The sequence below is a fragment of the Myotis daubentonii genome, chromosome 15 (assembly GCF_963259705.1).
Source record: "Myotis daubentonii chromosome 15, mMyoDau2.1, whole genome shotgun sequence".
Classification (NCBI taxonomy): domain Eukaryota; kingdom Metazoa; phylum Chordata; class Mammalia; order Chiroptera; family Vespertilionidae; genus Myotis; species Myotis daubentonii.
In genome coordinates, this window is record NC_081854.1 from 55,538,020 (window position 1) to 55,552,420 (window position 14,401).

Sequence of the window (14,401 nt, forward strand, 5' to 3'; positions counted from 1 at the left end):
GAAGGGACAGGGACAGAGAGATAGAAACATCAATGATGAGAGAACCATTGACTGGCTGTCTCCTGCACGCCCCCTACTGGGGATCGAGCCCACAACCCCAGCATGTGCCCTTGACCTGGATCAAACCTGGGACCCTTCAATCCACAGGCCGACGCTCTATCCACTGAGCCAAACTGTACTTTTTTAAAAAAAAAATATTTTTTAAATATATTTTTATTGATTTCAGAGAAGAAGGGAGAGGGAGAGAGAGAGAGAAACATCAGTGATGAGCGAGAATCATGGATCGGCTTCTTCCCACACACCCCACACTGGGGATCAAGCTTACAACCTGGGCCTGTGCCCTGACCGGGAATCGAACCCGGACCTCCTGGCTTAATAGGTCGACACTCACCCACTGAGCCACGCCGGCCGGGCTGGGTGTCCTCTGTTTTGTCTGACGACCCTCCCGGCCTGCACCAGCGGCCCGGTCACCTGGGCAGGAGGAAGACCGTTGCCTGTCACCTGTCAGCCTTTGAAGCCATCTTTGTGGAGGAGATTCGTGACCCCAAACAGCGAAGAGACCTTTGCTTCGGTATGAAATGACTGACGAGTGTTCCTGCCGGATGGGCAAGTGTCGCCAAGTTAAAAGCCACCGGTGGAGGCCTTGCATAGGCGCAGAAGCTACGCGGGGCGTGCCCTGTGGTAGGCGGTGCTTCAGGTGCCAGCTTTGCCAGTTACCTGGGCCACGGAGCCACCTGCTCGACTCCAGGCAGTGCCAGGGCCGCCATCCCTGCCTCATCCTCCGCGGAGGTGTTGGCCTGGTTGCTGGGCAGATGCTAATTAATGGAGACAATTCACAGCTGATTAGCTGTAGCTCCTGCAGTAATTACATTCGCTTGCTAACTGTTCAGGGGAGGATTTCTAACCCAGTTCTTATTTCACTCGGAGCTTAATTTGTTTTTTGAATTGTTTGGGCCCTTCATTTAATAGCCATTTTAGTTTTTTCTGTGTTGTTTTAGGTGCTATTAGATAATAAGTTGAGTTTATTCTTTAAAAAAAAATCCTCTGCGATAATGAGCTGTTTGCTGTAAATGGATTTCTAATGCCCCCACAAAACCTTCATTTAAATAACGTGAAAGTGGGTTCTGTAGGCTGTTTGGGGAGCCGGGATTGGTGCGTGGAATACACCCATCGTGACCCAAGTTCTCGTAAATATTTATGTAATGAACATGCGGAATGGGGACCCAAGATTTTAATTCTGAGATCATTGATTCATCAAGAATTCCAGTGCAGAAACTATACCTTTTCTTGCATATTTTTAACATCCTAGAAACATGGGCAAAGTGTGTGTGTGTGTGTGTGTGTGTGTGTGTGTGTGTGTGTGTGTATGTACCCACTCACGTGCTTTTCTACCCCAAAACTTTTAAATTATTTGAAGCCGTTTTATTGAGGTATGATGGACGTACCAAAAATCCCCTGCCTACTGAACGTACACACCTTGATTGTGGGAAGACCGGTCTGCCTTTATTTCTGGTGTCCCCAGCCTTCTGAGAGGCCGGATAAAGGCCTTTCTGAAGCGCAAATACATACATCTTGCGGGAAAATCCTTGTAAAGGTATTTGTCCAAATGGACCCGATGGCTTCTTGTGTGAGGGTGTATGGAGGTGTCCCTTTGCAGGGTGCATTGTGCATCCGGGGACCCTAGCAGCGCTCCGGAACCATGAGGGTCTTTGGTATAAGGCCTGCTTAGTTCGTGGATCCCCGACGTGATGAAGTGCAGCCTGCCAGTCCCTTCTGAGCAGGAGTCACAGGCTCAGAGTCAGGGGCTGAGAGCCCCCCTGGAGAAAAGTGTTAGTGGGTGTATGGAGAGGATTTATGTGGGTCTTCCATTTCTGTGTTCTATTTATTCTCTCCCTCCCGCTCCCCCCTCCCTCCCTCTCCCTTCCCTGCTCCTTGGGAAAATTGTGCCTTCTGCTTTAAATAATTACTAGCTCTGTTTACATTAGAGCAGCGGTTCTCAACCTGTGGGTCGCGACTCCTTTGGGGGGTCGAATGACCCTTTCACAGGGGTCGCCTAAGACCATCGGAAAACACATATATAATTACATATTGTTTTGGTGATTAATCACTATGCTTTACTTATGTTCAATTTGTAGCCATGAAAATACATCCTGCATATCAGATATTTACATGACGATTCATAACAGTAGCAACATTACAGTGATGAAGTAGCAATTAAAATAATTTTATGGTTGGGGGTTACCACAACATGAGGAACTGTATTAAAGGGTCGCGCCAATAGGAAGGTTGAGAACCACTGCTTCAGAGAATGGAAGGGATATACACATTTCACCCTTTGGAGACCAAACCTCCGTGTTATTTAATGCATGAAGGGAAGGAAATCATACACTTTGTAAAAAGGAGGGCATCCTTTCACCATTTAAAAATCACGAAAATAATATAACGGCGGCGAATCATGCCCACAGGCTCTTTCCACCTCGCCAGGCCGGTAACAGGATGTTTAAGGCCACCAGACGCCCCGCTTCCACCATCCGGACCCAAAAACCCATTTCTGCCCAAATCCAACTTTTTTACATTTTGATAACAGGTCTGGAGAAGTAAAGAGCTTACGTCTGAAATGCGGATACCGTCTTATTTGTGATGGTCTGAATGGGCCATTGTGTGAGGGAATTAAAGAAAAATTGCTGTGTTCATGGGATCCCGCTTATTTTTTAAACCTCTTTGCACTTAATGTTACATTGAGAGATTAAATATCACCCTTTTCAACAGCTCCGATGGCTGGAGATAGGACTTGAAACCCTGGAGATTTAAAAAAAATAAAAAAGTCTTTGGTCTGATTATTTATTGATATTCACACCACACCCCATTCGCTAGAAAATAGAATTTTGAGTCCTGGGAATTGGATTCTTTTAATTCACATCTAAGCCTACCCACACTTGTGACATCTGTTCTGGAAAAGTGAAGCTGTGAAATCCCCACGTGTTTTAAACATGTGTCAAGGTGTTTTTTTTGGGGGGGAGACACTCTCTGCCTTCTAACCCAGGGGTGGGCAAACTTTTTGAGTTGAATTTTAAGAACCCACAATGGGTTCTTAAACTGGACCGGAGGGCTGGAACAAAAGCATGGATGGAATGTTTGTGTGAACTAATATAAATTCAAAGTAAACATCATTACATAAAAGGGTACGGTCTTTTTTTTTTTTTTTTTTTTTTTTTTAGTTTTATTCATTTCAAACGGGCAGGATCCGGCCCTCGGGCCGTAGTTTGCCCACGGCTGTTCTAACCTGTGACAAAGGCCCTGGCCGGTGGGGGGAGGTGTGTGATGGCCTCCCTTTGCGATGAGTCTCAATGAGAAACAACGCTCTTTTCTGGGGATGGTCAAGTTCGAGGAACTCTGTGCTTTATTTTCCCGCGTGAGCCAGCTGCCAGGGTACCACCCGGTTCCCCTTCGCCCCGAGGAAACCCCCTCTGTCCTCTCCGAACCCAGCATCGTATTCTTCCCAAATCCCGCCCAGCATTAGGGCACCACCAGCGTCCGTCCGCTGTCAGGCTGCGTACTAACCTCAGACAATCTGCTCTCTTCCAGTTTGGGAATAACAGTAACCACATGACGATGGCCGAGGCAAGCAACGCTTTCTTTGCGGCCAGTGAGGTAGGTGTCTGCCTTCGTGTGTCTGTCCACCGTGTGTGTGTGCCATTTGGGTCATTTACGAGGCTGGAAGGGGAAAGTGAAATAGCGAATTTATCTCTCTCTCATGTGGCACGAGGCAACGGCGTAGGAGGAGAAATGAGAAAACCCTATCGGAGAAGAAAATAGCCTGACAGGTCTCTCTCACTCGTCCAAGGCTGTTGAGAATGTGCGCCACGCACACACATCTCTTTCTTTTTTTTAAAATATATTTTATTGATTTTCTACAGAGAGGAAGAGAGAGAGATAGAGAGAAACATCGATCAGCTGCTCCCTGCACATCCCCCACCGGGGAAGTGCCCACAACCCAGGTACATGCCCTTGACCGGAATCGAACCCGGGACCCTTCAGTCCACAGGCCGATGCTCTATCCACTGAAAAGAAATACAGAGGCAGACCAAAGGAGATATGTGAGGAAGGATATGAAAGCTAGCTGTGCACCCTGTGTTGATACCTAAGCAGATAAGTGGTTATTTTGGAAACTAGGATGGAAGTGACTTTTGATAGACAATATGTTAACCTGGCTGGTGTGGTTCAGTGGTTGAGCGTCGACCTATGAGCCAAGAGGTTGCTGGTTCGATTCCCGGTCAGGGCACATGCCTGGGGTTGAGGGCTCGATCTCCAGTAGGGGGCGTGCAGGAGGCAGCTGATCAATGTTTCTCTCTCATGATGTTTCTCCCTCTCTATCCCTCTCCCTTCCTCTTCCTCTAAAAATCAATGAAAAACATGTTTAAAATGAAAGTATTTCAACTTCACACAGCTCTGAGGATGACTTCATTAAGTTGCCACATTCTGGGAAAGGATGTGGCAGACAGTGTGGTTGTTTCTTGGGTCTTCGGTGGGAGGGATGTGAAATGAGTGTGTTGGTTTTTTGTCAGATCCCCACCGCCTAGCACAGTGCCTGGCGCATAGTAGGCGCTCAATAAATATTGATGGTATGAATGAATGAATGGATGGGCAAGCTCCAGACTTGGCCAAAGCCAGGAAAGCTGAAGGATGGAATGTACAGGCAGCAGCACACGGACTGTGGGTTTGCGTAAGGGTTTACTAGTGCAAATGGAACACACACCTTCTTGTTGCTGTTGTTATCGAATCGCTGTCTTACTGACTTAGGGCTGCTGTCTGGTCCCATTGGTCTGCCCTCCAGAAAAACTTCTATCTTGATTAGGTCAAGGAAATAGTTTCCTAAAAATGGTAGGCAGTGAGATTTGAGATTTTATTTTATTTGTTTTAGTTACATCTTTATCGTTGAAAGTATTATGTATGCCCTCCTTTCCCCCCCCGCCATTGACCCCTTCTAGCCTGCCCCCACCCCCACCCCCAGCTCAGGCCTTACCACCCCATTGTGTGAGTCCATGGGTGATGCATATATGCACACAAGTTCTTTGGTTGATTTCTTCCCACCCAGCCAGCCAGCCCCCCGCCCCCCTTCCCTCTGAGATTTCACAGCCTGTCCCATGCTTCTATGTCTCTGGATCTATTTTGTGTATCAGTTTATTTTCTTCATTAGATTCCACATGTGAGTGGGATCATGTGATATTTGTCTTTCTCTGACTGGCTTATTTCGCTTAGCATCATATTCTCCAGGTCCCTCCATGCTGCCTCAAAGGGTGAGAGATCCTTCTTTTTCATAGCTGCATAGTATTCCACGGTGTAAATGTACCACAGCTTTTTATCCACTCGTCTACTGATGGGCACTTGGGCGATTTCCAGATCTTAGCTCATGTAAATGAGCTAAAACAGTGAAATTGGTCCAAATGGAGCCACTTGGCAGTTCTGCAATAAAAAATCTTCATCTTCCAAATATATTCAAATATAGGAAACGGAATGAGCTTCACCGCTTCCCCCCCGGAGGATGCAAAGCATAATGGCTTCTCCAGGAATCTTGATCCAGGGAAGCACCTGGCATGAAAGAAGTGAACCTGGAGAAATGATTAGGGGGGAAAAACACGGGAAACCCAGATTTAAGGGTGATTGTAGACGAGTCCCTTTTTAGGGTGACCATCCTCTCTCTCGCCCAGAAGACAGCCCCGATGAGGGAACAGCGTTTGGCACTGGCTGCCGGGTTGTTTGTGATAATGAACACAAGCCCCATCTGTACGGACAACACGAAGCTTCATTCTGTAGGATTTTTTTCCCGTCCATTTGAATCAAACATTGATGAAAGCGCCACTGGCAGCAGCTGCGCGGAGACAATTTAATTCCAGCTGTGATAATTCACCGTGTCAGACATCGGCTGTTATGTGTTGATACAACAGTTCTCTAGATTTGCATTTTTATCAAAAGGAACAAATGTTTTGAGCATTTCAGTACAGATGGTATTTAACCATGTACGCACTCCTTAAACATGTTCAAGGTAAACACTGAAAAGTCAATATCTCTTAAGAAGTCATCATCGAAACTCCGATATGATTAATCTGATCTCAGGCAGAAGGCAGAGTTTGTCTAAAAGTCAGTAACTTTGTGTGTGTGTGTGTGTGTGTGTGTGTGGTACATGGTTACTTTTATAATCTCAGATAACCAATTTTTGTTATGTTTTTCTCTAAGGAATGCTCACCACTGTATTTAATGCATTACCTCTCTTTGAAAGTGGTGGAAGATTCTAGCATTTTCTTGGTTGTGCACTGTAATATAATTTTATTGTATGGTTTTATCAGGTTTATGATATAGTAAGTAGTATACTACATTCTACCTAAAAATTATCTTGTCTTGTGTAAAATTATACTGTGATGACATTATATATATACTAGTATATATGACATCTCATATTCCTTAGCAAAAATAAAAATGAAAACCTCCTTAATTTTGACTGCCTAGCGTAAGATGTGCTTATGTTAGAGTTTAGGAGGCAATCTTACGTAATGATTTCCCAGAACATCTTCCTTTTTTTTTTTGGAACAAAAAAATAAAGCCCGAGTAAATGTTAACACACTGCATTATAGCCTGTGCCTCATTTCCCCATCACTACATTAAGAGTAAATGTATTTGTTTTTGTTGTTGTTTTTTACATTTTAGTGAGCGCAGACTAATTCAGGAAGCCTTTAGGTTTGGTGCAGTCAAGTCCAAACTGTGCCCCCAAGCAACCCCCAGAGCTAACCCCGTGGGGACCAGGATGCCCTGAGTGTGAAATTCACACATTGGCTGCGCGTTTTCTGTCTGTGTCATGATTACCCTGACCATGTTTAAAGCACTTCAAATATTTATTGAAATAATATTTCAAGCGTTAATTACAGTGGTAATGAAAACAGCCAAATGCCACATATCAAGAATGAGTGTTTATCCGTATTGTTAATGTGATATGTTAGATTTCATTAAGCAGTAATGGGGTAGCAAATGAGTCACAAATTACAGTTGCATCTGTTACTGCACCACATTAGTGCCAAAATAACAGCAAAGGCAGCCATAGGGCGGCATTCATCAGCCAACCACATTCGCGGCCAGCACATCCCTTTGTGTTTGAGAACTCAGTACCAGCGTAAGCAGTCAACCTCTTTGCGGGGTCATTATTCGAACAAATATGTCAGAAAATCTAATAGTCTCATCCTAGCTTTCAAATGTGTTACTGTGCAATAAAGTTTTTCGTCTATTGAATCTACAGAGGACCTCGAGATGTGCGATGGTCTGCCATGCAACTCCCTTGTCTTGTGACCTATTTGTTTCTGGTGAGATTAAAAACCACAGTTGACCAGTTCTGTATGCAAGGGACGTGGTGCTCCCCCCCGCCCACCCCCTTCATTTTGTTTCTATTTTCTCTCAAGTGGCTGTTAAATTATATTATGAATTCCTAGTTTGAATAATGGTGATTTTCAGCTCGAAATGAGTTCTCTTAACCAATTAAGGCAAATTCAAACGATCTTGCATCAGTTCACTCTTCAAAAATGTTATTAATAATAAATAGACTGTAAATTGGACCCTCTGAGCTGAGGATTAAAAAAAAAATCTGAGTGGCCACACAACCTCTTCACACTCTAGCCAAAATAACCTTCTAACCTGGACCACCCTCCTTACCCCCAATCCAAGGTCAAGTTTAAGAAAGGTGGTTCGTCCTGAATTACATCAAAAGGCCGTAGTTTATAACACCATCTTTAAGAATCTAAGTAGCATGGAAGAAAGCAGTGCAGTATTTACTCTTAGGTCTTGAGAACTAACACTCACCTCAGTGAGCAACCCCAATGGAAATAGTATATCTCTAATCCATATATCGCTATGTTCATTCTATAGATGGTTTTTAAAAGTAGAAGGCTGGCAGAAAATGTTCTGATAAATACCTATCAAAGTCTTCAGAGCAAAGGAAGTAACTCTTCATATTGTTTAAATGAAAGCACTGGGACATTTTAAGAGATGATCTGAAGAAAGTCCTCAATGTAAAACGTTGTAGGACAAAACAGTAACAATTTCCATAGAAGCATTTTTTGTGTGTGTGTTTTTTGTTTGTTTGTTTTTGCCCTTGGGAATATATCAATAAGGAAGTTGAAAAAGCAGACCACAGATTTAATATGACTTGTTTGATATGTTGTGACAGGGAGTAAGTATGTGTAATGTTCGCTGCTGGATTCATGTGGTGTGTGTGTGTGTGTGTGTGTGTGTGTGTGTGTGTGTGTACCACAAAATCGTCAGCGTTTTACGAAGCATGTGTGTAATGGGAGCGGTTTGAGCTGTTTCACTAACATATCAATAAAGTGGCAATTTGTTATATAGCCAAACCTAATGTCGCTGCTGCTCCAACTAACAACAAAGACAGATGCTGCTAATTAAGTACGCATTAAAAAACTGTTAATACGGATACTCCATTAAAACCATATGATAATGAGACTTAAATCTTTAATCAGAATGATCAGCAAAACTTTCTATGTGGAAATCTGTGCTTAAGATGTTTCCATCGGAGAAATAAATATTTGGCCTCGCTGTGGAGTTGTTTTCATGCAAAAACCTTGCTGCTTCTCTCCAGGGAGAAATAAAGATATAAGAACAGAGTGTGAAAATATCTGTGTCTTGTTTCCTTTTGTTTTGCAGACATTCCACACACCAAGTCTTGGAGATGAGGAGTTTGAGATCCCCCCAATCACGCCTCCCCCAGAGTCGGACCCCGCCCTGGGCATCCCTGATGTGCTCCTGCCCTTTCAAGGCCTCAGCGACGCCTTGCCCTCCCAGGGCAGCGAATTCACACCCCAGTTCCCCCCTCAGAGCCTGGATCTTCCGTCCATCACCATCTCAAGAAATCTCGTGGAACAAGACGGCGTGCTCCACAGCAGTGGGTCGCACATGGTAGGCGGCAAGCTGATTGCTTGGACGTTTTTTTTAATCCTCTGTGCTTTTCCTGGCAAAGCTCTGAGATCCATGTTCTGTCTTCTGGGGGGACGCGTGGATTGTTTCTCCTTCGGCCATGTGAACACCGAAACCAGATCAATCTCTGGTATTGGCAAGAGGGCACGGGGTTGGTTGATCGTCACAGAGGAAAGCGGGCGTTCCCACGAGATCTTTCTGATATGAAAGGATGTTTTAAAAGTCAGGTTCGTGGATTTGGAAGCAGGCCATCTTCCCCGGCCTTGGGTTTAGCAGAGAGATGGGCTTGAGTTGCAAGGTTGCCCAGGCGAGAGTTGAGAAATGGTAGCCCTTACCAAGTGCCCAGGCCTTTTGCGTTTGGTGGGTTTATCACACCACGTTTATGATACGCGGTCTGCTCCTCCCTCAAACGAAATATCCAACCGAGATACAGAGAAAGGGGAAAAGAATCATCGCTTCTAACCAGCAGAGGAAATTATAGATTCGGTTATTGTGGGAAATATACCTAATTGTGTTATTTATTGTCATAAACGTGGCATAAGGCACTCCAGAGAGCCGAGATTGCTAATGCAATCGCTTTGGTTCTATTTTTCTTAGTGAGCAATTAGAGTCGGCAATCGCCAGAGGAAAATCTCCTTAAGTATTTTAAACTCTTCTGCTGGGATTTAGATTTTTTTTTTCTTCACCATAGGATATAAAGCATTTGTGTCTGTCTAGGTGAGGTACTAAGCAGGCATTTTAAAACAAGATGAATCGTTTAGAAGGCCTTTTTTTAAAAACCCTGATAAAATGAAACAGATGTGTTGGTATAACAAAGACACAGATCCTCGTGCCTGTTGACATATTTCTCTGCACGCCAGGACCCTGGCCGGTGATGTTTACCGGGTTCCTGGTTAATTCCCCAGATAACAACAAACAATTGCAAAATACGGAGTGGATTAGGGTGCGGAGAATCAGCGTGCTCTCGGAAATATAAGATTACTTTCCCAAATAGGATTGCGGCCGCATAATTTTCTTTGCCTGTGATCTTTTGTGCTTCAGCTGAACATCAGGGTGTTTTTTTTCTTAATTTTTACTTTTTTTTTTTTTTTGTCGGAAAAGAACCTAGCCAACAGTCTGGAAAGGGTCATTAACTATTCATAAACATTCCCCGCCATCGCAAAGAATTGTTTCCTGTGGACTTCCTGACATTTATGTCCCTTTGACCCAGGAAGAGGGTCCCGGATGTCTCTTCCTCCACAGTCAGGCTTGCCATGTTGAGCCTGGGAAGTAATAAAGAGGGTTCTTGGTCCCCAAGGGAGTTAGCCAGGGCTCCCCATTATTCATAGATGCTCAGCGAGGCTCAGTCAAGTCGCGGAAATACATAAAAGACCCTATAGTGCGTGCTACCATGTGTACTCTATGAAATTGGTAAATATTGATTATTAATAATCGAAGAATCTGCCTTTACGTGAAACGTCTGATGAATTACCTTCCCTTAAAGCCACAAGGCTGTTATTGCCGCTATAAAAAAAAGTGTAAAGGAGGCATTTTGACTATGAAATTTCATTTCATGGCCAATCGCATTTGCCGTATGGGGAAGAACTAAAGATGGAATCATAAAATAATTATGATACTCGCATCCACTTCGAGAGCAGTGCTTTTGCGGGCTGGCGTCGGGAGAGGGGACTCAATTTTTAATGCTGCTTTCGTGATGTATTGCTAATCACCGACGCAGCTGAATTATGCCATTGATTTTGAAAAGGATAAGTACATTAGCCGAGGGCGGGCTGCTGTCGTGGCGTTTACACGGACCTCATCCCATTCGCCGGCGCCTGTCTGAAGTTTTTGCTGCAGCCCGGTGGTATTTATTTGGGCTGGAAACAAACTCATCTTGTCGAAAAGTCGGGGAGAATTTCACCTTGAAGAAATGTCATGGCGCTTTACATCACAAATCTTGGGGGAGGGGGTGGTGGTGGTGGAAAAAAATGTACCCAGACAAAATGATGATGAATACAACGTGTCGTTGGCTTTGTCCTATGTATGGCTTGGCGTGCTCACCTATAAACTCGGGTCTGGAATCGCCGGAGACATGGCGAAAAATAGGTTGTGTCAAGGTTCGCCGTCTCCCTCCGGGCACCCAGTGGGCCGGTGACACCATCATGGTCTGCGGCAGCTCCTGCGAGATTTCCCCCCGGAAGGTCACCGGGAAAATGGCATGTCATACCGTCTCCATCACGCATGCGGCGTCCCTGGGTGCATGGATAGTTCATACCTGGTGCACGCAGACGTGTCAGTGTCCCCATGAAGAGGCTGCCTGTTGAGGATGGCGGGGGTGAGGGAAGACCATCCTGCAGGAGGCAAAGCCCGCTTCTTGATGTTGCATGACACCAGCTTTCCTTCAGGAAACCATTGGTTTTCCTTTCAAGAGAGTGACGGTTTGTCACGTGACGGATCGGCTGCGCTTTTGTTGGCAACAAACACAACAGGTTTGTCTTCCTGGAATGTCTGCCGTTACATTTTCAAACAGAGAGCAGGAGCAAGAGGGGGCGAGGAGAATGACTCCAAGGAAGCAGACTCAGAGATACAGAGAACAGGCGGACAGCTGGCAGAGAGGAGAGGGGTTGGAGGCTGGGTGGAGAAGGTGAGGGCATTAAGCAAAAAAACCACACAAGACCCCACAAAAATCAAACACAACATACACAACAAACCTCATAGACCAGACAACAGTTTGGGGATTACCAGCGGGGATGGGGGGGAGTCGAGGGAGGTAGAAGAGGGAACAGGGGGGATAAAAGGTCATGGCAGGAGACTTGGGGTGAGGAACACACAGTACAGTTTGCAGAGGATGCATTATAGAATTGTACACCTGAAACCCATGTAATTGTATTCACCAATGCCACCCCAATAAATTCAATACCAATTCAAAATAAATAAAAAAGGACAAAACTTAAAAACAAACAATCCATGAGTCTAATAATCAGCATTCGCATTTCGGAACATGCAAACGATGCTCCCATATTCCAAAGCAAATTGTGGAAAAAATGGAAAGCCGGTGCATGTGTGACTTCAAAGAAAAACCTCAATTTGCTTGCGGTGGGTACGTGTATTCCAAAGCAGCGTGCGGCTGACGAGTAGAAATCAACAGTACATTTTGGTTAAAAAGAAAAAAAAAATTCCTTACCTCTACGCATTATTGCCAGTTCAGATGATCATCTGGAAATTATTTTAATCTGCAAAAGATTGCAATCTGCAAAATCTACAAGCAGCACGCCGGAGGGCTTTTGTGGGTTTTTTTTTTAACACCTCTCTATAATCTGCCGGCCTGCCGAGTAGCATCGACATCAGTAGTACATCAATTTCAGAAAGTGGATTATTTTTACTAGACAGCTATTGTGACATATTGGGTCAGTCATAAATGAAAGATATTCATGCAAGCATGCAATACTTGTAATGAAGTCTCACTCTGACCTTCTGTATGATTGATTCTGTAATTTAGTTTTCTCAGGCAGTGCCTGAAATGAAATGAAATCATGTTGAACAAGTTTTGAATACCCACAGTGCACCAGGAGAAGAAAAATCCTCAGCCCTAGAGGCTTGAGAGAGAGCCGCTGAACGATTTATCTCTATGCTATTATAGCCTTTGCCAGCATTCAACATTCTTTTTTTTCTCTCCCCTTTCCCTTATTTGGCTTAAGTACTTAATTCTGCAGGTAGCTGTAAATGGGAAAATAAAATGCTGTTCAGATTTAAAATGACAGGACAGGAGTATGTGCAGGGAACTGATAAAATATCTTGAATAGAACTGACCTTTCATGTAGCTGAAAGTTACTGGGGGATTCATCCTCATAATTACCATATAGATTATTTTTATTTCTTTCCTGCAATGAAACATTTCAGAGAGCAGGAGTGCTGATTGAATGAAAATTGAACTTGTTAACATTCTTTTCAGCTTAGCCTGTTGTACATAACAGAAGGTTAGCTTTGATGAATTTCAAAATTCCCTTTGATAGCCAAGGAACAGACAGTAAAATAATTGTCTCTTGTCTGATGTTTTGTAGGCCCCGCCCCCAAAGAGAATTTATAAAACACACTGATAATTCCCGGGCGTTTTCTTCATGCATTATAGTTCCTGTTTGGAGGACTGACATTTTCTGTTGGGCATGGGCTCTGGATTTAATTGTGGTAGCACATGTTTATAGAAAAATGCCACACGGGTGCCCTTGTAATATCAAACATAGTATTAGAAAATTGAAAAAGATGGAAGTGAAGGGGGGGTATATTTGAGTATGGTCGCTTTGTGTCTGTTAAGGAAAGAAAGAGAGAGAAAAGTCCTGTAGGAGATGAGCATGCAGAGAAGAAAATGATAAGCTTTTAAAATATTCATAAGACACTTAAGTCATAATCTAAACAGATGTCATTTTTGACGACCAGAAGAAAATGGAAATATACCCAAGTAAGACATCTGAAATGATCAGGCTTATGTTAGATATTTTTACGTTTCAGACAGTCGTTTGGTATAAGGCTCTGATTTTGAAGTCGAATTATGTTGTGTTTCATTTCTGGCGTGCCATTTCTAGACTCTGAAAACTCTCCCTTGAAGAGAAATAGCAGACTTTCAATTAATACCTTGTTTTAGCAATGTTGCTTAATGTGTTACAGATAACACAGTTATTTCATGGGTCATTAATGTGTTTAATGCGTGGAACGTTCTATTAAAACAAGCCCTGATGATTGTTATGAACATGTGCGTTGCCATCGTCAATAGAGTCTGCAGAACGAAATTCCACAGGGTGATTACTGAGCCATGGGGGTGCGGGGGGACAACCAACAATTTCTCAAACAAATGGAATGATCGTTTCAGTAACGTTTATTTTTGGTCAAGTCGTGGTCGAAGTATTTTTACTGTAAGTTAACAGTAGCAAACGCATGACTTACGTGAGCAATGCAGTTTGAATGGACTAGGACCCAACTGTTCAAAGTCTAAATTATAAAATTGAAAAGCTGTATCAACTTCCAGAAAATATTTGCTGAGCACCTACTGAGTGCTATCCATTGTTTGTAATAATTGGAGACTGATTATACTATTTATAAAAGTGTTTCCTTGCCCTAACTGGTTTGGCTCAGTGGATAGAGCGTCGGCCTGTGGACTGAAAGGTCTCAGGTTCGATTCCAGTCAAGGGCCTGTACCTTGGTTGCGGGCACATCCCCAGTGGGAGGTGTGCAGGAGGCAGCTAATCGATGTTTCTCTCTCATTGATGTTTCTAACTCTCTCTCTTTCTTCCTTCTGCTCTGTAAAAAAATGAATAAAATAAATTAAAAAAAATTGTTTCCTTGATCACCCACCAGTGTCTCTTCCATGTACTACAAAAATTCACAGTCTGTTTCCTGATTTCAAGATGCTTATCATCAAAAGTCAACTTGAATGCAACTGTTACTGTACCTTGACAAG

General features: G+C 43.7%; 1 protein-coding gene across 2 annotated transcripts in view; it reads left to right on the forward strand.

The window, feature by feature from the left end:
- Positions 1-14,401, forward strand: part of TOX3 (TOX high mobility group box family member 3) — a 102,116-nt gene that overhangs the window by 65,524 nt on the left and 22,191 nt on the right. For both annotated transcript variants that reach the window (XM_059668064.1, XM_059668063.1), the window contains exons 2-3: positions 3,586-3,651; positions 8,701-8,952. In XM_059668064.1, coding sequence (XP_059524047.1) covers positions 3,586-3,651; positions 8,701-8,952 — 318 coding nt within the window. The remainder of the gene's footprint in view (positions 1-3,585; positions 3,652-8,700; positions 8,953-14,401) is intronic.